We start from the raw sequence: 19358 nt of genomic DNA on the forward strand, positions 1-19358 counted from the left end.
ATATATGGCCATCGAAAATTCTCCCACACTCTGATTCTATTAGGCGTCGTCGTAGTCCCTGGATGGCGGGCATTTTAAAAGCGTTCATTATTGATGAATAGAGTAGGGCACGCAATAAACCAATTTGCTGTCTGTCTCACCTGTCTGTAGTTCCCGCCTGCCCCCCAGCACCCCTTTTGCATGTCGCCTGTCATTCTTTTGCTTTCGCGCTGCGCGGTAATTTCATTTCGTAATTGTATCCTGCAATTTGCTGCATGGCAATTTGAGAAGGCAAAACACAAGGACCGCGTCGGTACGCCGACAACAAATGCGAGGGGTCAGATGGAAAGGCAAAAGGGTAGCAGAGATTTGTATTCGAACGCTGTCAACCCACACCAAAGGCTCGAATTCATTGGCGGAAGATGAAAAAGTACCAATCCCCCGAAGGCATAGTGTTTGGATGTTGCAGCTAAACTTAAATTTAACTTAACTTGTAGCAATCATAGAAAAGAACTTATTATTTCTGTGCTTAACTTACCTTCTCATCCTTGGAGTAGAAAAGCATATTTCGCTTCAGGCGAAAGTAGCGTCGTCGCCAGCGCTGGAAGGACCATGTGTGCTTCAGCAGAAATCCCTCCTTGATGATGGCAGCCTGTAAAGAGTACATTTAAACAAAGTGAGTGCAATCTCAGCTGGACTTTGAACGAATTCCATCAGCGATTCGCCCAGGGCAATTAGCAATTGATGAGCTGACGCTGCACGGATCGGAGTCAATGGGCCGGGGTTAATAATAAGCCAAGAGGCACCGCATGCTGCAGACACAGATGGGACTCAGTTCCCCGAGCGAGTACTGGACCGGACTCCGGTCAGCAAACTCCAACGCTCTCTGCGGGGCCCGTCACTTGCAATCTCGGGGCTCGATGTCCACGAATAATTGGCTGCAGGCTAACAAAGGCCAAAGTGGGGGCGTCAATATGGCCGGCAATCAATTGTGCACACAAAGAGCGACCACACACAGCGCCACGCTCTATTCACACTTACTTGGTATGAAAGTGTAAATAAGCGTGGCACCAAAGACGACAAAAGTGACAATAATCTGGGCCAATTATTCGACAAATAAACTTTGTGATTCGAGCGAACTCTGCGACCATAGAAATCGATCCGAATGCCGCTGGCTGGGTGCACAAAGTCCCAATCCCCCGATCCGTTTAAGTTTCGGGCGAGGTCACCCAGCACCAGTAACAGAACTAGCAACAGCTCCGGGGCCAAAAGGAAATTCAGCGACAAATAATAATGGAAAAATCGTTGAAAAATTAACGGACATTGCAACGATGTCGAGTTGCAGCCATTCCATTTGGGTTTGTGTTTGTACAGCAAATGGAAAGGGGGAAACGGAAATGTTTACTTAGCTGCAGCACTAGAAGTTTACTTACACTATATTCCTTAAATGTGGCTTTATTTTTATTTTTAATAGGTATTTATCTTAGGATTAAAGCTCAGATTTGATGTTAAATTAAGAAGTATCTGAAAACTATATTCCCTAGAATGTATCTAAAAGCCAGAGATAAGACTTTAAGAAATGTACTTAAAAATTAATGGATTCCTTGTCAACAACACTGCTTCCATATTTTGTATATGTTCTCTTTCTATAAGCCCTTATATTAAGTTTATTGACCCCCGAAAAGAGGAGACAAAAATTGAATTAAATTCAAAAGCCTCCCCCTGTGCCAGGAGTAACGCCAAACTGTGACTAAAAATCAAAGTTACGGGATATCATCCCGAGATTAATCATCGTCAATCAATCATGTGGCACGCCCACGAGGCCAATCGCTGACACATCAAGTATACGCCAAAGTGGCCAAGGATAAAGCCCACAAAGCCAGAGTCCATCAGCCAGGGGATGATAAACAAGTTTGAAATTTTCGTTAGCCGGGTATTGATTTTGATTTAATGCTTTCCCACTCTCTGCCCGTGCTCCCCTCGTTTCTGCTCAGGTAAAAAGATACAAGATAAATAAAAAGGCCGGTCCATAGATATGGATATGACTTGCTGCTGCTGCTGCTCACTCAGTCGGGCAAGTAAACATAACGTAGAACTTCCTAACCCTGATTTTTCTCTGTTTTGCTTTGCCTTTGTTTCCTTTCGTTGTATCTCCTGTCTGACTTTTCACCTTTGAAAGTAAGTAAAATAAAAAATTCCAGCTTCAAATTAAAGGAATTAGTTTTGGAAAAAGCGAATCCTTTGATGGCTCACGTGAGCCGCAAAACAGTTGGCCAATTGTCTGTGTAAATAGTCGTAAATAATTCAAACGTTTTTTCGCCAAGCACGTGGCAAGGAAAGGAGCGAGTCTCAAGGATACTGCGGCAACAGCCTACTGAAGTGGGCCCACGAAGGAAGAACCGAAGACAGAGGCAGGGGCCAAGAGTTGGCAAGACTTCTGGCTTTGTTTATACAGTAGGTTTTGCTTATTGTTGGATTTAAATGGCTGAGAACGGTTACAGTGGCAGGCAGTAATGTGGGTAAGCTAATCCGTTACAATAATATTAAGATCTTACAGAGAACAAATCATTGGAAATTTTAAAAGCAAAATATATTTAAGGAGCTTAATAAAGAGGGTTTAATAAAAACAAGTTTAGCATTACCTTAAATGAAAACCTATTCTAGGCTACGGATGACTTGTAGCCCAATATTTTAACGTATTTAATATCAAACGTTTCTTTTCCATTTTTTTGAGTTACAACTGTTTGACAGTAGCTTTTATGCAAATTTTATGGAAAAGCCTCTCTTGACTGCTCTGAATTATGGACCAATTTACGGTTTCTAAGCTAGTGACTCGCACAGTGGGCCAACTGTTGAGGCTCTCGCCATTGTCTTATTGTCGCCGCTGTCGGCGTTGGCAGCACGCTAACCATCAAGACCGAGCAGTAAGCGGCTTTTGTTTGGCGTTCGCTTATTGTTTTGCGGTTTGACATGTGTAAACCCCACTCCACACGGCCACACACAGCACAGGACGCAGATGTGTGCTTATGGGGCCACGCCCCTCTCCACATGGGAGCACTTGAATGTTGCTTGTCTGTCACAATCAGGCAAATGTGTTTTGCCCAGCCCTCGAATACCGTAAATCACAAATAATAAATGCCTTCGCTTAAAGCACAACTTTGAATCGGAAGATAAGGGGTGCTTTTTGAGACCCCAGCAACATATTTATTTTTTAGCAAGGGTCAACAGCAGCAGCCGCTGCCTAAAAATACAACAAAAATCCTTTTACAAAGGCCAAAGTTGAGGGGTAGTGTCAGTGCAACGATGCGTATAATTAACATCAAATGACCAGCAACCCGGGAATATTATTCATACGCCACGTTGTCCCACAGAGAGACCGAGGAAATGGAGGCCAGATACTTAGCCTTAGACGCTTCAAAGTAACACCAAAACCATTAAGACCTTAATTGAAGCTTTTCTCGGGCTTCGCGGAGTTTTTGGGGCTTGCCTTTCTCTCGTTATTTTCGTCATTTCATCATTTTGATTCCTTGCCCGCCAGGCAACTATGGCAACGTTTAATTAAAATACGTGAATAGCCTTGGTTGGCTTTTTTTTGCTTTGTTTCGTGGTCGATACATTTTTATTTAATTTTCTACTTAGGGGACCGGCATCGGTTTACGTCTTAATAATGCATTTAAATTATGATTGAAGGGGCGCGACGCAATCACCAAATGGGGGTTGCCCTGACCCCTGACCTATGCGGCAGCGACACTAAAATATTTTATCAGCTTCTTGAACTGCGCCTCTGACCTTTGGCAGCAGTGCAGCGCACCAAAGTACTTGAAACATAAACTCTCGACACACGCAACTCGCATATAAAGCGGAGTCCCTCCCCCCCACGGATCCCCTAACGTTTGCCAGTTTGCATGCAACTTCCGCTCCAGAAAGTTTTGCGAGGACGCTCTGCTGCACTGCCATGGTGCCTCCTGTGACAAAGCCGGAGGACTCTCAGCACACAGGAAAAAAAATACAATAATCCCAAGTATTAAACGTGATAAACATTAAACAGAGTCAGCTTTTGCGAAGAGTTACCACATTGCATCGACTAGAATTCACATCGTCAATAGTAATTAATGACCCTGCTTCACTGACACATCCAACCATTTACTATGACTATCCATTTAGGATAATTAAATAGATAAAATGCTGAACACACATGTGTCAGATTGTGTCAGTGCTTCTGGGATTCGATAACAAATTAAATGATATTAAATGTTCAATGGAAATAAATGTCAGAAACAAACTTTTAACGAATACCCAATGACTTAATTCACTTACCAGGTTGTTGGAGCACTTGGTGGACATGCGGCGCTGAAAGAGACGCGCCGGCTCCGTCTCAATCTCAGACTCCGACTCGGACTCGTCGCCATCGTGGCTGATAGCTATGATCGGGATGATGGGCACCGGGGAGATGCTACCGGAGCTGCAGGCGCTGCTCCTTCCACTGCTCGGACTGCTACGGCGGGGGCTGCGAGGACCTCGCTCCACGCGCAGGGTGTCCAGTTTTAAGTGGGCCATTGTCGGGCTGTGGGTGCGCTTTGCATACTTTTTACACAATCGGGCAATCGAGCTGTCACGTTGCAAGGACACGCAGTGCTTAGGATCGAGGGAACCCAGCGTTGAGTTGCCGCCGTGTAGCCGCAGGTGGCCGTCCCATCTGCTGGTCGTCCTGCTTATGTAAATGTTCCCCCAAGTTTGCCTGCGGACACACCCCCAGATTCAGGGGACAAAAGCAAATGGTCGCACGCACTCACACTCTCGTTTACGGGGCGAAAAGGATCCCGTTTCTATTTCTTGGCCGTTCAAAAGCAGACCGGCCAAAGTCTCCCTATTTAAATTACAATAATTGCTTGCGTATCCAAAGTGTATATATATTTAATATCAATTTAATAAATTTAGCAAAAATACTTGCACATAAACACATGTATATACCGTTCGTTAACTATAAATATATTTGATTAGGCCACACTAACTAATTTGAAAAGGGAAAAAGTACACCACACTCAGAGGACACCGAATTCTCACAGTTCACATTCAAGATTACACTAACGATAATTGAAATTGCGTTTTTGTCCTTAATTATTCCGCCACTTCCTGCTTCCGCTCGCCGTCTAATTGTATATGTACAAATTCTACGCTAGCTCGCCGCCTTGAGTTATTGTTCCTGTCCTTTGTCTATTTTTATTTTCTGGTCGGGTCGGGCTCCACCGCTCCTGCTCCTTCTGCTGCCCGCTGAAGTTTGCTACGGAACAGAGACTGAGACCGAGGCTGGGATTGGGACCGAAACTGCCGGAGCCGCGCGGCGAACTGAACGAGACCGCAACCCTCACTGTTCGCCGTCAGCTGCCGCCGAGTGCGGCGTGGCCCAGCGGGGAGTGGACCTGGCCCAAAGCCAGAGCCAGCAGGGTTGCTAGATGGCGGCAATAATAAAGGATTATCTATAGATTATACCAATAAATACTTTAAATATATTACAAGATTATGGGTTATTAAATATTCTAAAAAAAATATTGAAGAGGTAAGAAATCATTTGGACCAGGAAGAGCAAGTGAAATACAAATGTTTGTCAATTCTTTCATAAAGTAGCTTGTTTTACTAGACTATCCCTTTAGAGTTTATTTATTTTTTAGCCCTTAATGTTCATATAATTTTATAAAAAATAAAATGAATAATATAAAATGTAAAACATTCTCCTTAATCCTTTTTTCAAGTCTAAATATTCCATAGCAACCCGGCAACCCTGTCCTGCAGAGCTGACACGCAACGAAAATAAGAAATATTCATTATCCTTGCCAACAAGTTTTCGCTCTCTCGGCAAGAGAGCCGCACGGAGCAGGATACGCGGGGAGCGAGCGCAACACACACCCTTCGGGAGCCTGAGAGCCGAAACAGACCGAGCAAAACAAAACGCCGGAGAGCCGAAGGAGATGACAAAGCGCACAGGACGACAAAGTAAACAGGAAAGCCAAAAACTAAACCGAGGAAGCAAGCGAAAGGCGGACGGAGCGTTGGCTACAAAGGAGTGCAAAAGCAAATTTGTAGAGCGGGCGGGTAAAAAAAAAAAAAGAAAATGGGGGCCTGTGTGCTTTTCCGGCCTTGCGCTGTAGCTTTCATTATTTGTTGTTGTCTGTCCGTCCCTGCTCATCCCGGCAGCTATCCATCCACAGTCATCCCGCATTTCCCGGCGGGCAATACTCTTTACGCTTGACTGCACTCGCCCATTTATTGTATTACATTTTCACGTACCGCACTCGCCCACCCACATGGGCTCCAAGGACATCCAATTAGCGGACTGCGAGCCGTGCTTTTAATGCATTTTAAATGCGATTGCTGCGGTGATGCGAGACCCAACGCTTTTATTCAAATCCAATTTGAAAAGTCATAAAGGGCGTTAAATACGTAAGCAGTGTAAGCGATAAGCCAGATTGCAAGTAATTCATTTAAGCCATGAACACCGTTGAGTTTGCGCTTTTAAATTCATTAAAATTTGGATCAAATACTCTTCCTCGAAGCAATGTCCTTCGAGCTACTGAGCTGTTTTAGTTTAAAACTAATTTTAAATCACAGTTTCTGGAAATATATATATGTATATATATAGTGTAATTTAAACTCCATTAACTTGTTAATTTTTTTTAATTTTAGTTATCAAAGTTTCCTGTAATTTATTTATTAATCCCAAATAAATTTCCAGCTTTGCAATTTCTTCATCAATCACATTCCTCCATGGAATCATAGACCCAATCCGTTCGCTCCGCCTGTACGGTGGCCATCCTGGTTCCCTATGAAGAAAGTATTTACTAATATAAATATTAAATGTAAAATATAAAATATATATTAAAATATATAAAATATAAATAAAAACCCAGTTCACTATCATTAAACCTTTGATTTCTTTTCCTTGACTTACCCTTGGCATCTCAAGGCATCGCCGAAAGCGCACTCGGGTTCGCGCAGCCTTTGGACCGCTGAGCATCCCGAACTCAAATAGACTGGGCGTCAGCAAGTAGCCGCCCCAGTTTGCCGGCATGGGTATCTCCTCCGGTGGCTTTCCAAACAAGTTTTTCAGGCCATGGGCGATCCGTTGAAAGAACCCAGAGCGATTGCGCCAATCAGCCGCCGCATAGCGTGGTCCGTAGGCAATGCTCATTTGGACGTGGCGGGGATATCGGCGGAACTGGTCTATAGCCTGCGCATCAGACAACTGGTGAGCGGTACCAGAGATCCGCACGCTGCGCATGAGAGGCGCCCAATTAAAGTGAAGCGACACATGAGGATTGGCGCTAATCTCGCCCGCTTGGCGGCTGCCCAGCGTCGTAAAGAACGTGATTCCATCGGGGGTAACAGCCTCGATGCACGTCAAACGGGTCACAGGCTCACCGGCTTTGTCGACGGTGGCCATACAGGCCAGGCGTGGACGCACCTGCGGCGCATGCTTTTGGGCAGCGATCAGCCAGCTTCGGAATATCACGTAAGGTTCTTCATAGGTCTGCTGCTGCTTTTCGGCGGCTTGAGTTTGGTTCGCCCTGAAGGTAGTTGGAGGAGCACTTAACTGGTTCACATGCGGCTGCAAGCGACTCAGCGATCCGCTAGAGCCGCCCACGCTTAAAATCCTATTTACTAAAACAGACGACATTGAAATTTTGAGTGTAACAACCAGCTTATACAAAACGAAAATGTTTTACATTTAAACTAGACCTAGTTAAGAAGAGAAAATCTAAGGTATTACGATTCAGTAATTTAGGTCAAACACTGAGAAAAAATTGAGCCATGTATACGCCAGAATGATTTATATATTTAAAGAAAACCTTCCAATTGATATACCACTTTAGAAACAAGAAAGAACAAACTGCATTAAAAAATAAATCGCATATGGTTTTGTTTTTTTATTTAAGATTTATTTCAATTTTTAATAACTTGACAATATTGTTTTTTTTTTATCTTATATGCTGGTTGATCGGGTTAAGTTTGCAAATAATGTAATTTATAATTAATATTTATGTAATATTAAACTAACTCACAATCATTTGAATTAAGTATGTATAAGTATATGCATATATACTCTAGTGTTCATACGATGGTGTATGCTTGTATCAATGTATGGGTTGATCTTTCGATATTCGATTGTAAAACGAAAACGAACAAAACAGGCCGGCTAAAAATTTAAATATTTCCAAACGTATTTTAAAAGAGAAATATGACTCTGCTGGGCTGCTACTGAATTTACACAAAATGCGCGCAGAATGGCGATCGTGCACACAGGGGCGGCATAACAATTGCTCTCTCTCTTACATTCACAATTAACCATACAGGCGTGGGGTGTTGTGTGTGTGTGTGTGTGTGTGTAATGGCTTGCATTAGCTTACGGATCACGCTCTCGAAATGGGGTATTAATTACAAATTAGTCGGGCTCCCAATGCACATTGTGGGGGATACATTTCAACTAGCATTTAAGCGACTTCTTATGTTACAACTACACTTGTATATACCATTAATCGGGCTTGCAGTCGGTTTATAAATTGTCTCATCTACCGCAGGGGCGCACATTTCAAGACATTTACAGTTTAGGTTCTAGTGTCGGGAGGACGCACCGCACTATCAATATTATACACGATTTGGTTATCATTTGTTTACAGAACAAAACACTGTTGGCGGGTATGGTATACAATGCACAGGCACAGCTCTTAATGGTGCACAGCAACGTGTGCACGTTGTACTAGGAAACAATGTGTCGTCGTCGAATGGGGTTTGCTTTTGTATGGGAAACATCTATACAAGTCAAGTTTAGAAAAAAAACGTCAGTTAAAGACTTTAGCACTTAAGATAGGGTTCTGCCGTTGTGATTGCGGGTCTACTCTACGATGTCGGTGCAGGACGTTGCTGGACGACTGCTTTGTGTGTATGTTTGCATGATTGAGTGCTTGATCAGCGCTGTCTGTCAACAATAACCAAATCGCTGTAATTCTCATCTGGACAGGCTATGCGATCGCTCGCGGCTGCTGCTGCCCGATGACAGTGGCTGCTTGTTGGCCATTTCTCCCACCCGATGATGTGGCGGCAGCTTGTCAAAGAACGGATGACGCAGGGCCTCACCTAGAACGTGACATAATTGAGAGTTATCAAAGATTCAAAACAATACGAAGGCGCCACAATCTTACCTAACGTGATTCGGGACGAGGGCTCATACTCCAGCATCTTTTTAATCAGGCTGAACAGCTCATAGTGGTCCTCGCCATCGCTTAGCTGGCACTGTTGCAGCGGCTTGCAGTGATCTCGGACATAGCGACCCGCACTGGACTTCTCATCCCAATCCAACTTACCGTGATAGAAGTACTTTGTTTTGGTTTTGCTGTAAAGAGTGTGATTGCTACACGTTAAACGATTTCGGTGAAGGGAACTGCGCCTTGGGAAATGAAAGCTTGAGCTGCATTGTATTACCGTGCCATGCGATATGGTATTTGTCCCAAGATGCGCTCCATCATGGCCAGGTGCTCGCGGTTGTCGTGCGTTTGGAAGAGCGTGATGCCCAGATACAGTTCGAACAAGATGCAGCTGATAAAAAACATTTCGGGATTTAAATTTTAATTGAATAAAGGAATAACAATTCGATTCTTACCCAATGGACCAAACATCACAGGGCTGCGACCAACCCAGCTCCAGTATGACCTCGGGCGCGCGATAATGTCGCGTCGAGACAATTGTGCTGTGGTGCTCGTGGTCAAAGGTGGCAGAGCCAAAATCAATTAGACGGACGTCTGTGTTTTTGACACGGCGAACCTCGCGATTCTGTAAGTTAAGATAGTTTTAGAGAAGTTTTAAAAGTCATCCCAACCCCCCTGGCTTTACTTACAATCTTATGATTATAGTGAGCAGAATAATCCGAATCGACAAACAGTATGTTTTCCGGTTTGAGATCTGTGTGCGTTAAACGATTGTCATGTAGAAATTTCACAGAGTAGCATAATTGATAGGCCATGTGGCGCACTTGGTCCAGCGGGTATGGCTCATAGTTGTTCTCACGCTGCAAAAGAACAATAAAAGCATTGAATAACATGATCCATCAAGGAATAAGGCTGCAATGATTACCAAAAAATCGAAAACACTCAGCCCCAACATTTCAAATACTATGCACATGTGTCCATGGTAATCAAACCAGTCAATCATTTTTACACACAAACTGTAATTATAAAGAGAATGTGTTTTGTTAAAAAATGCAAGAAGAAAGATTACTGCTTGGCTTACTGATCGCAATGCGGATCCTTCTGGGCAATCTTCTCCAGGGCATTAATCTCCAGCTTGGCAGCTTCGCGGTACTTTTCCACGTTCTTAATGATCTTTAAGGCCATGCAGTAATCGCTGAAAGAAACGAAATAAAAACAATGTTAGATTATGGATGTATATTGAGGGGTACAAAGCGATATTGACAACAACTACATAACAGAGGTAAAAGTAAGGTAAATATAATATTAAATACGTAATAATTATAAAAATCAAATAGTAATGATTTAGATTTTCTCATTTATCTTTAAAAAAAAATCAATAAAAAATAAAAATCAACTAAAACTTTTCACCAATAATAATAAAATGATAATTGCAAGACTAAGAAAAATATCTTGTATTGACTTCTTTGTAGTTCTAAGTTTAGTATGAAAATATATTGTATTAATCTATTATGACTAGGATCACTAATATGATAAGATTTATACTTGTAGCGTTAGGAAAACATTAACCAATAAATCTAAACTCCAACTTACCGCTCCATGTCTTTCACCTTAACCACACGTCCGAAAGTTCCCTCGCCCAGTGTGGCCATGATCTTATCTGAAATTCGGGAAAAGGAAGAGGAGTTGTAGTGGTGTTTACAGCAAGTCTTTTAGGAGTATTAAAGGATAGCTGTCTTGTTTATTAATTTTTTTATTGATTCTTCTAAAGCTAATCCTGCAGCTGTATCTAAATATTTGAACTTTACTAATTTGAACTTTAAGCTAAGTGTGTACGGAATAAGTAGTTATTTTTTCAATATTATTTCGGTAGTTAAGCGCCAAGTTCGTGTTCGGTTTTGAGCAGTTTTCACACAGACACTTTCCCCGTTGAGTTTCATCTTTAGGGGATTAATTAAAAGACAAATTTTTCGGAAATTGAAGACTTTTTCACGAAAGTGACGAAAATTGTGTGAAACTTTTCTTTTTTTCTTTTTTTATTCGCGTTCAAATTTTTCCTAATTTCTGGATGGCACGCTACGCGATTTTGCTGTGAAATAATTAAGAAATAATAAGGAAAACTCGAAAACAGTTTAAACTAAAAGAGAGTTACAAGAGAGGAGAAGAGAGAAGTGAGGGTCTAGTGGCTTTTTGCCTTTCTGAATTTGTTTTCTTTTTTTCTTGGAGATTATCTTTTCTTTAGTATCTTTTGTGTTGGCAAGTTTTCTGATTGTCTCTAAACATAAATGTGGAGAAAAAAAATTAAAAACAAAAAATTGTCACGAACATCTGTGATGGAGAATGTCTCCGGTGTGGTAAATTAAGTGACCATCAGCATCATCTTGAATGACGGGCTTTGCTGTCTGTTCGAGCAATCGATCGGAGCGGATCGAAACGGAGCGGAGCCAAGTGGTTGCAGTGGTTGTCGAGATGCCGTTGTTGTGGGTGGTTGTTGGGTGGTGGTTGTGGTTGTGGCGACGATAGCGATTGCGGAGCGGGCGGTGCATTCGATCCGTTGAAAGGTTGCGAGTGAAACGACGACGACGACGACGAAGGCGACAGCGGAGGGTTTGCGAGCGAGTTTTGATTGAGCGAGCAGTTTTTGGTAGTGGGTTGCAGTTGCAGTCGCGTTGTTGAAGAAGATGGGGGGGCGGGGGGCGTGGCGGTAGTCGATGGCAGATACAGACGTACACATAAGGTGCGTGTGTGCGTGTGTGGCAAAGTATGTAATTTGAAAGAGAGAAAAAGAAACAAAAAAAGAAAGAGAAAAAGAAAAAAAAAATATTTATATATATTCCAGGGGGTGTCCAGGCGGCAGGGTTTCCACGGGAGATTCCAGTCACATTCAAGAGCATCCGCATGATCCCACGTTGGCACCGGAGCAATCGCAATTCCATACAAAAATTCAGCCGCAGATATCCCGTAACCAACCAACATCATCATCATCATTACATCATCATCCCCATCAAGTTGTATGTACATCATCATCATCATCAACCCATCATCATCATCATCATTGTGATTTTCATCATCATATTCAGAAAAAACACGAGAAAAATACGTTTCGTTTGTTCGATAAGAAAATTAGTTCGGACAAATTTTTGAGATTTGTGTTTACAAAAAATGGTTAATATCAAAACATGTACAAACAATATAATATATAGTATAATGGCACAAAAGGTATATATCGAAAGTGGCATATATAACGTATTATATATATATATATATTTATATACAAAATAGGAAATGCACCAATAGCTGTGCTCTTGTTTCACGGGCACTCAAAACAAACAACAAACCATATTAAATGCTATTTCGCTTAGTAATAAAATGAATAACTCTCCTTTTTTCGTAATATTTGGTACATTTTAAATGGTAAAAGAACAAATTAAGTGTTTTTTTTTCGGTAATGTAAATGTCGAGATCGGTAGTATTCTTACTTGGTTTCTCTGCTTAATGTCAAAATAACATGCTTCAACATCGGTTAGTCAAGTCAACATGGAATGCATTCAGCAAGTGCAGTTAGCCTTATCTGTACTAGGTCGCTTGTCGGGGAAGAAGTTGGGTTGGGATTCTCTAGAGAAATGGGGCAAGGGGCAGCGGGCCATGGGCAGTTGCTGTTAAGAGAAGCGGCGCAACAAAGCTGCTAACGAATCGTCCATTCCTGGCTCTTCTGCTTACAAAGGTCGAGAGTGTCTTTGGAATGCGTGACCTGTTGAACAGCGCCGACGAGGTGGCGCTCTTTGCCAACAGGTAATGGTCGTGCTGCTGCAGATACGACGACGATGTCTGCTGGTGCGACGGCTGCTGATAGGCGTCCAAATGGTAGCGCTGGGGATACAGCGAGCTGCCAAGAGCGTTTGAACGCCGGCTACTGCCGCTGTACGAGTCGTGGAGGTAGCTCGATCCGGAGCCGCTTCCGGTTCCCGTTCCGGACCCTGGCTTGTAGCGATCAAACTCACTGAGCACGGCGGCCGTGCGGGAACTGGCGCCCTGATAGCGCTGCTGTTGCTGGCGTCGCGCATCCGCCGCGGCCAGTCGGGCTCCGATTCCGCCAAAAGCCAGGGCTCCGGAACTGGAGGAGTGCATGAGCTGGTTGCTGGGCTTGTACTTGGCGAGGTCATTGTTGTTGCGATCTGAGTGGGGCAGAAAGCGGCTCTGGTTGGTGGTGCCGGTGGAGAGTGCCGTCGACGCTGCTGCCAGTGGTGTGTGGTGGTTAGAGAGAGCGGAAGAGCTAGTGGACGATGAGGTGGTGGCGGTGGTGGCGGTGGTGTTGGCAAGGGATTTGGTGGTGTCGGAGGTGCTGCTGCCATTGACAGACGGGGTCTGTGTCTGGGGTGTGTCTGTTGTGTGGGTTAGTGGCACACCGGGCGCCGCCGAATCGGTCTCGGTTTCTGTCTCGGCCTCATCGGAGGAGCTACTCTCCGACGTACTGGCGGAGCCACTGCCATCGCTACCATCTCTAGTTACTTTTTTGCTTCGCGACTTCTTCTTGGGCGCCTCCTGCGGCGGTTCCGCTGCCGATGACGTTGCTGCTGCTGCTGCAGAAGCCGCTGCAGTTGCTGCCGCTGCTGCTGTCTCCCTGGCTTTTTTGGCCTCCTGTTCCAGAGCAGCTGCCTCTGCCTCGGCCGCTGCTACTGCCGCCTCAGTCTTCTTGGCCTCCTCGGCCGCCTCCTCCATCCGCTTAACGCGATCCCTGAGCTCGCGGCGTTTTCGCATGCGCTCCTCGAATTTCTTGGCCTCCAGGAACTGGTTATCCTCTCGGAGCAGCATCAAAATGGCAGCATTATCCTCCGAGGATCGATCGTCGGCCAAGATTTCGCGCTCTTCAGCAGTCAGCTCTGGCGGCGGTTGCTCCTTGCGACGATGGGCAAACCGATTTCTCGAGTTCAGTGGACGGTCTTCGACGGCAGCCGCTGATCGTCCGATATCTTGGTTCTCAGCGGCCAATAGACTCTCCACGGTCTTTGTCCTCCCATAAGCTCTGGTGGAGCGTGGCGACTGTACTACCTCCTCGTCAGCACGACGACCGTAGCGACTGGACGGATACCCAGTGGCACCACCCAGGCGCAGGGCATCATGGTAGTCATAACGCTGGCCATAATCCAGAGGATAGTTCTCGTCCAGCAACCGATTGTTGCTGGTCAGATAGCCACTGTCATTGGACTCCGCCATGTAGCGTTGCCTCTGAGCTCGGGTTCGGTAGGGCGTACGCTCTTTGCGATCGGAGGCGTTAAAGGAGCTGGAGGATAGCTTCGATTTGGCCAGCTGATGGGAGGTGGCCGAGCGAAGCAGTCCGCTGCTGCTGCTGGCACCGTAGTCATCGGGCTCAAGTGTTTTGTCACGATCCTCCTCATGGCGACGCCTTCCGGCCGCCCGCTCCAAGATGTCCGAGTATTTATTCTCCAGCCGAGAAATGGCCGATTGTTTGCCAACTCCTGTGGAAGCCACTGCCGAGCTGGTGGGCGTTCTGTCTTTGTCCAAGTGCAAGTCTCGACGCTGAGGCGGGAGTTTTAGACTTTAATTTGGTTTTAGATTCAGGGGTTAACGGAGAGAGAAAGTGCTTAAAAGCAGCGCTCGTGTGAAACCAACGGTAACGGACTGGCGACGATGGGCGTAAAACGCTTTACGCTCCACGAAAGAAGAAGGCCCAGAGAGAGAGACCCAGACCGAGACCAAGAGACCCAAGCCCTGACGACTGACTTAGACCCATTTAAATGGCCTTTTCGGCAATGGCTAATTATGGGGTGCTTGGGCCTTTTCATTTCGCACAATTTCACTGCCATTAAAGCCACTCTATCCGGCTTTCTCTACGCGTATTTTGGTATTTTCGGTCTGCCTAGAATATGCCCAGCGAAATCTAAACAAAAAGTCCACGGCGCGACGACCTTCAAAGTTTATATATAAAGCGGCGGAAAATCGTGAATATCGTGAATACAGAGAGATACAAATATAGCGGAATAGAGAAAAGCGGCGAGATCTTGGAATCGAAAATAAATTCGACAACGTAAACGCACACGGCAAGAATGAAGCCGAAGATATAGAATGAACATATAGAATGAGCGCTATAAAACACGCCCGTGTGGGCCCCTAATATAATATCTGCACATACATATATCTGTGTGCGGGGGAATCTTTCTATAGTGGTAGCTATAGTGCAATATATGTGGGTATCTACCCTCGATATCCCCTTTAATTGCGCATATTTCCCAACCGTCAGAGATGTCACACATTTAGGGCAGTCACTCTTTCGCTGAGTCACGGCGACAGGTGAGATGATTCGGATTTCCAAAATAAAAGTAGAAATGCCCAGGCAGTGAGTCACGGGACTCGATCTGGGTCTGGGTCTGGGTCTGGGTCTGTCTGCTCTTGTGATCCGTTGGTTTGCACACCGCTCGCTTTTGGTTCGCTTTCCTTGGCTACTACTCTACGCATACTAACGTCGTCCAGGTCACGGTCTCGCCTCCCGCCGCCCAGCCCACGGATGAGGGGCTTGTAGTAACCGCCCACGGGACTCAGGTGGGTGCGCAGTCTGTCCAGGGCGGTGGCTGTCGTGGAGCTCTTCTGGTAGCGGCCCATTAGAGCTGCTGTGCTGCCGCTTCCGCTGCCACTGCTGCTGGGATGGTAGCCCAGTCCAGCGGTGCTCCCAAGTCCTCCGCCTGCATAGTAGCGCCTGTGGCGATCGGCCATCTCTCGTTCCCGATCACGATCGCGTTCTCGGTTGTCCCTGTCCCTGTCTCGTTCCCTATCCCTCTCCCGTTCCCCTTCCGGATTGTGCCTCCGGCTGGCTGAGGACTTGTCCGAGCTGCGACGACGTCTGCTCTGCTTCTGGGACTGATTGCTTGTTGTTCCACTTTTGGCCGCCTTGTTGTTATTGTTATTATTGTTGCTGTCATTCGTTGGGGTCCTGGAGGTGCTGCGTCTCGTCGTATCCTTCGGATCCTCACTTGAAAGAGAAGCCCAACAAAACAATGATTTCTAGTGGAAGTCGAGGCTGTCTGGATGCAGTTATCCACGCGGCTCGCGACGAACGAACGACGGACGGAACGCGATGCCACGACACGGACCAAAATTTAACTGAGGAAAGCTAAGGAAAATTTTTCCGAAAAATTTTGTGCGACGTCGAATGAAAGAGGCGGCAGATGCGAAGACGAAGGAAATAATGCGGTGGCGGAGGCAGTCCGAAAATATTGAGGAATCGTTTTTATTTTTGGTGAAAAGTGTGAAAATATTGCGCACTTGCCAGAGAGGGAGAGACAGAGAGAGAACGAGAGTGAGAGCGAGTGGGTGGGAGCGGGAGAACTTTGAATAACATATGTAGGCGAGTGGGTGGCATCATAGATGGACGTGGATTCGCTGCAAACCGCTTTGGCTTGGGATGCTTTGTCTGGCCAAGACGCACGCGAATCGCACGCTTCATCGAAATGCATTTCACTTTGTAAACCGCACACAGTTTCGCTTCCGTCAGGTTAGCAGCAGCAGCAGCGAAACAGGGAAACGATCGAAAGTCTTTGCGTTGCGGGAAAAGCCTTGAACTCTCGCCGATAAAACGACCAGAAAAACAGAAACGCAGAACAATAAAAGTGCTGGCTGACTGGCTGCTGCTGCTGGTTGACGGAAAAGAAATAAAAAGAACAAAGCGAAACATTTTACGTTTTATTTTAAACACGCTCGCATATAAATAATTAAGCAGCAATTGCAACTTTTGAACAAAGAGCAAGGAAGAAGAGAGAGCGCTACCTGGCCATTGTGCGTATTGAGGAAGTTGGCCACAGAATTTATTTGGTATTCCCCAAAAGACAGCTAGCGAGAGATCGAGGGGAGATTTAAGAAATTCTTTGCAAATGAAAGAGAATCTTTTGGGGAATGCCAAGAGCTTTTCCTTTCGTTCTTTCGACTCTCATTAAGCTTTTCCAATCGAAAGTTTCGAGGCAAAAAAAGATTTTCAACTTTTTTGGCCAATAATCGGACAAACATTGTATGATAGTTTCATGGAAATACTAATAAGCAAATCTCTTTCCATTTCAGCTTATCAATCATTGGAGTCTTAAGTGACTTGACTGATTGACAATTACAGGTGAACCTTGCAAATGAGACTGGCTGAAGAGAGCTGGTTAAGCTCCATTTGATTAACGGCTGGCCATAAATCAAACATGGACTAAAGGCACTAAAAATCAAGCTCAAATCACATCCGTCTCCTGCCCCGCTGGCAATTATTCGCGATTTATGACTACCAGATTTTCACACTTTTTTGGTCGACGCACCGCAGCTGGAAGTTCAGGCGCGAGTTCAACGCGTTGAAAATCACAAAAAAAACGCACTCGAGACGTTTACATAATTGGCCTTAAGTCGGTTTGCAACGGAATGGGATATGCAGTATACGATCGCGAGATACTTTCGACGACGGAGTGACGCGCTGCAACTAAACTCGCAGTTACGCGCTGACCACTCTGCTTAAATCAACGCCAGAGAATAAATAAAATCAAGAGGCGCGCAGCCATGAGCGAGTTTTGACCGAGTTTTTCGTTTGACGAAAGGCGACGAAAGTACAAAAAGTACATACATATAAAAAATCGCACGCAAAATTAAAAATAAATTATAAATCTTTGCTTCATTTCTTTTGCATCGATTACCGATTGCGTTGTTGCTGCTGCTGTTGTTGTTGTTGCTGCTGCTGCTGTTTATTATCAGGTCGTTCGCTTGGGTTGCGCCGAAATCGCTGCAACAAACTGTTGCAGCTCTCCGAGAGCAGCTGCGTCACGCTGGCCGCGGTGGCGCTGCGCATGTAGCGACGCTGCGGACGCGGCTGAGCCGCTGGCTGCGACTGCGGCTGCACTGTCTCTGCCCCAGCGTCAGCTGATTTTGCAATTTTCCCATTTTCACCGATCGTTGGCAATATCTTTTCGCTTTTCTCGCGATGAAAACGATTCAGAAATGTGGCCATTTCGGATGTGGGATCTCGGTGCTCCTCTTTGCGGTCGTGTTCGCGTGGGTCTCGTCGGCGGAAAGATGACGACAATCCTCTATCCGCTAGTACTTAGCACTCTTGAGGGGCTCCTACTAGGTGGTGGGGGTGGGAACTTTTCTGGCCGCCAGAATTTCGCTACGGATCGTGCTCTTCCGACTTGGTCTATTTCATTAATTGTACTGATTTCTGGTATTTGTTGGGAGCATGATTCTGATGATATTTGTTGTAGACAAAATAGAATAGATAAAAATGTATTGTACGTAGAGATGTACGTAGAGATCTAATATAGACAGAGCGAATTTTTTGATGTGTAAAAATAATTGAAATTGTAAGAGATTCAAAGATTCGGCAGCTTCGACGGAAATAGACACAACACACAACAGAGGCCGCCGCGATTGCAGTCGCCCCCGCGTCACAGCGACAGTTTTCAAAATGCAATTTTTGGACACCGATCCTCACACGCACTTTGAGCCATGCAATATTCCGATTGGGTTTAGGGATTTTGAACTAGGATTGGGCGATTCCCAGGCGATTTATGAACAGCACTCTTCCCGATGGCAGACTCCCTGCGCATTCGTCGAAACAAACAAACCGAAATCAGCGCAACATGAACGAAAGCGCACGCCACATATACTAATTATAAAGATTGAAAATATCGCCGATGTCGAGCACCCAGAGCACGGCCGTAAGATCTGCGGTCCGCGGTCCGTCCGTGCGGGAGAGCTCCGTCGAGTGTACGCCTGCCTCTTGCCGTTTCTATTATTGTTTGCTGCGAAAGAAGGAACCGCAGATGGGGGCTCCTCCCAATGGATACTCTTAGTGGCGCCAAGGCAACCCCAAAAATAAATTGGGACACAAACCGCATGCATGACAGGTCAGGCTGGACTAGGAAGTTCTAATCCCTGGAAATGACACTTTCGGCAGGATGCTCGTCAAAGTCATACCAAGTAAGGGTATTCAAGAGTCGTTGATCTTCGCGGAGAATCAGTAATTTCAGTCTTCAGAGAGGAAGAGAGAGCCCGCGAGAGCAACCGATGAGTCGTGAGTGTTGTTACATATTTTTAGACATTCGATTCTGCTGAACGCGCTACGTGTTGTTTAGTGTTTTTTAATTATTAAAACAATTACATGGCCTGGAGGTCGCAGTTTACCAAATAAATTAGTTAAACAAACAA

At 45.2% G+C, this 19358-nt stretch overlaps 3 protein-coding genes across 14 annotated transcripts in view; all 3 read right to left on the reverse strand.

Annotated features, from left to right (window-relative positions):
• Positions 1-4919, reverse strand: part of LOC108081237 (diacylglycerol kinase eta) — a 39694-nt gene extending 34775 nt beyond the window's left edge. For 3 of the 7 annotated variants that reach the window (XM_070286621.1, XM_070286620.1, XM_070286619.1), the window contains exons 1-2: positions 4297-4918; positions 518-631 (exon numbers count right to left, since the gene is read on the reverse strand). In XM_070286621.1, the coding sequence (XP_070142722.1) occupies positions 518-631; positions 4297-4536 (354 nt within the window). In that variant the 5' untranslated portion in view covers positions 4537-4918. Of the gene's footprint in view, positions 1-517; positions 632-4296 lie in introns of all 7 variants that reach the window. The other 4 variants (XM_070286622.1, XM_070286615.1, XM_070286617.1 and 1 more) reach the window with 4 other exon arrangements.
• Positions 4920-6632: 1713 nt separating this feature from the next.
• Positions 6633-7726, reverse strand: LOC108081007 (pyridoxine/pyridoxamine 5'-phosphate oxidase). The gene is made up of 2 exons (XM_017175942.3): positions 6926-7726; positions 6633-6797 (listed from the first exon to the last, which is right to left on the reverse strand). Exons 1-2 carry the CDS (start codon positions 7649-7651, stop codon positions 6726-6728), a joined length of 798 nt encoding a protein of 265 aa, XP_017031431.1. The 5' UTR covers positions 7652-7726; the 3' UTR covers positions 6633-6725.
• A 160-nt stretch (positions 7727-7886) lies between these two features.
• The window catches only part of Doa (Darkener of apricot), a 34944-nt gene continuing 23472 nt past the window's right edge, over positions 7887-19358 (reverse strand). For 3 of the 6 annotated variants that reach the window (XM_017175933.3, XM_017175932.3, XM_017175926.3), the window contains 9 exons: positions 11503-11578; positions 10770-10836; positions 10258-10371; positions 10102-10192; positions 9866-10036; positions 9632-9801; positions 9454-9567; positions 9174-9364; positions 7887-9108 (listed from right to left, as the gene is read on the reverse strand). In XM_017175933.3, coding sequence (XP_017031422.1) covers positions 8981-9108; positions 9174-9364; positions 9454-9567; positions 9632-9801; positions 9866-10036; positions 10102-10192; positions 10258-10371; positions 10770-10836; positions 11503-11578 — 1122 coding nt within the window. In that variant the 3' untranslated portion in view covers positions 7887-8980. Of the gene's footprint in view, positions 9109-9173; positions 9383-9453; positions 9568-9631; positions 9802-9865; positions 10037-10101; positions 10193-10257; positions 10372-10769; positions 10837-11502; positions 11579-12896; positions 14715-15656; positions 16162-17848; positions 19279-19358 lie in introns of those variants that run through there. The other 3 variants (XM_017175931.3, XM_017175934.3, XM_017175927.3) reach the window with 2 other exon arrangements.

This window comes from Drosophila kikkawai, chromosome 3R (genome assembly GCF_030179895.1).
Source record: "Drosophila kikkawai strain 14028-0561.14 chromosome 3R, DkikHiC1v2, whole genome shotgun sequence".
Lineage (NCBI taxonomy): Eukaryota > Metazoa > Arthropoda > Insecta > Diptera > Drosophilidae > Drosophila > Drosophila kikkawai.

Bases quoted from the DNA above. Each gene is read 5' to 3' on its own strand.
- LOC108081007 (XM_017175942.3), bottom strand. From the start codon at position 7,651: ATGTCGTCTGTTTTAGTAAATAGGATTTTAAGCGTGGGCGGCTCTAGC. The intron at 6,798-6,925 runs GTAAGTCAAGGA...CTTTCTTCATAG, and splicing joins GATGCCTTGAGATGCCAAGG to GGAACCAGGATGGCCACCGT.